Here is a 2,251-nt window from a genome sequence, read left to right as displayed (position 1 = left end):
GTGAATTAGATTCACTGAAGGGTAAATACCTGGAATGATAAGCCAAACAACAGCGTGTATGTGTGTGTTTCAGTCTCAGTGTGACGTAATTTCATTGTCCACATACAGAAAAAGTATTCCTCTCCCTCCTGATTTATTAATGTTTTTGCATATTTGTCACATTTTCATGTTTCAGATCATCAAACAGATTTTAATACCAAAATGCAGTTTTTAAATGATGGCTTCTCTCGATAAGAGAAAAAATTATCCACACCTACCTGGCCCTCTGTGAAAAAGTAATTGCCCCCCAAATTTTAATAACTGGCTGTGCCTCCCTTGGCAGCAAGAACTGCAGTCAAACATAACTGATGGCAGGGATGGGAACTGAGAAGAATTAACTGATTCCATTATTAGTATTACTTATCGATTCTCACTGGGATCTCACTGGCTTTGTTTTGAGAGTCACCACCATCTCTAACCATCATGTCAATGTTACATTCATGCAAATGAATTGCTTTGTGCTTTGTCAAATGTTTGTGCATGTTGTGGAGTTATTTCTCCCCCTTGTTGTGTTCAGTGGTGGGTCATTACTCAAAAAAGTAAATATTACAAATATTACACAGAACACTTTCATTAAAGGTGATGCAGTACATTACTTAGTTACTTACTCGTTACTTTTTTTTTTCATAAAATGAGCTGAAAAGCTTTGCCTCATAATTAACATTTAACAAGATACACCTTCAGGCTACAGTCCTGCACACCAATGCAAATCTTGATCCTAATGAGGACAGACATATGAACACAAACACAATGCTGACAACACAACACAAGCAAAAAGAGACTTTAAAGTGATTGCCACAGTGATTCTACTGTAGAAACATGAACAGGTAAAAACTGCTCATCAGGTTTTTTTTTACCTGTTGAAGTTAAGGGTCTGACTCCTGGGCTTGGGCATTTACTCATAACATCTCTCTGTGTTTTTGGCTAGCTTAGTATTAGCATGCTGTCTGTACAGGTGCTTGCAAAAACCTGAAGCTGTGTTAGCAGCATAATGCAGCTGTTTCTGTCTACTGTAACATCGTGCTCTCGTCCTATTATGCAATGAATTGAAAGTAAAGTCCATATCCACGCTGCAGACTGTGCCACTGTTTTCCTCCTCCTGCATGTGAACTTAGATCAGCTGATAATCAGCTGATTGTTGTTTGAGTGCTACAACTGATAACAGTGATCCACAGGCAAGCAAACCAACAATTCCAAGAAACTGAACTACTGGGAACTAGTTCTCTGCAAGAACTGGTTCTCGATTCCCTTCCCTAACTGACAATGATGCTCTTACGTTGCTGTGGAGTAATTTTAGCACACTCTTCTTTTCAGAATTGTTCCAGACACATTCAAGGGTCTAAATCTTCATTTTTTTGTACTTTTCTGAGCCATTTAGAGGTGGATCTTGTGGCGTGTTTTGGACTATTGTGCTGCTTAATAACCCGAGTGAGGTTAAGCTTCAGGGCACAAACGGATAGCTGGACCTTCTTCGGGACTTTCTGGTAGAGAGCAGGAATCATGGTTCCATCAATTACGGCAAGTCGTCCAGCAGCAAAGCAGTCCCAGACTATCACACCACCATATTTGACTGGTGGTATGATGTACTTTTGGCTATGTTAGTTTTACACCAGATGCAACGAGTCCTGTTAGTCCACAGAATATTTTCCCAGGCCAGGTAGGTTTGGCTATTTTTTGTTTTCCCTTAATAGATGCAATCATCATTTAAAAACTGCATTTTGCATTTACTCTGGTTATTTGAGTCTAATGTTGAAATGTGTTTTATAATCTGAAACATGCAAGTGTGACAAATGGGGCGTGGGGGTAAATACTTTTTCATAGCACTGTAGCTAAACCGATTTGCTCACAGTTGTTATATATTCTTAAACCCCGTCAGTTACAGAACATGTAAAAATCACCTCCCCTGTCCTCTCATTGTGAAATGCAAGCTCATAGGTGTGCCTAAGATGACTCCTTGTATGATCAATGTGATGAACTATACAAAATGGAAATTCCTTTTTCAAAGCAACTTTGGAAAATTCCTCATGCACACACAAAACAAATCCTCCTGGTGTGAAATTTTAAACACACACTGATTATAAAATGCTGTAAATACATATTGAGTTCATGAGAGCTTCATTCCAGTGCGCCTCCCTTTTGTTGACATATTTTAACCTTGCAGGCTTGCTTTCTCTACACACCTCCCCCCTCTCGACCCATGCTTACAATAGTG

At 39.3% G+C, this 2,251-nt stretch overlaps 1 protein-coding gene across 1 annotated transcript in view; it reads left to right on the top strand.

Moving 5' to 3' along the window:
• Positions 1 to 888: 888 nt before the first annotated feature.
• prelp (proline/arginine-rich end leucine-rich repeat protein) overlaps positions 889 to 2,251 on the top strand; it is a 6,005-nt gene continuing 4,642 nt past the window's right edge. Inside the window, exon 1 of the mRNA XM_005739658.2 lies at positions 889 to 1,696. Coding sequence (XP_005739715.1) covers positions 1,635 to 1,696 — 62 coding nt within the window. The 5' untranslated portion in view covers positions 889 to 1,634. The remainder of the gene's footprint in view (positions 1,697 to 2,251) is intronic.

Source organism: Pundamilia nyererei, unplaced genomic scaffold (genome assembly GCF_000239375.1).
Source record: "Pundamilia nyererei isolate P.nyererei 1_Seehausen unplaced genomic scaffold, PunNye1.0 scaffold00092, whole genome shotgun sequence".
In the NCBI taxonomy this organism is placed as follows: Eukaryota; Metazoa; Chordata; class Actinopteri; order Cichliformes; family Cichlidae; genus Pundamilia; species Pundamilia nyererei.
Note: the sequence above shows the minus strand (reverse complement) of the source record. Positions and strands in the feature narration are given on the sequence as shown.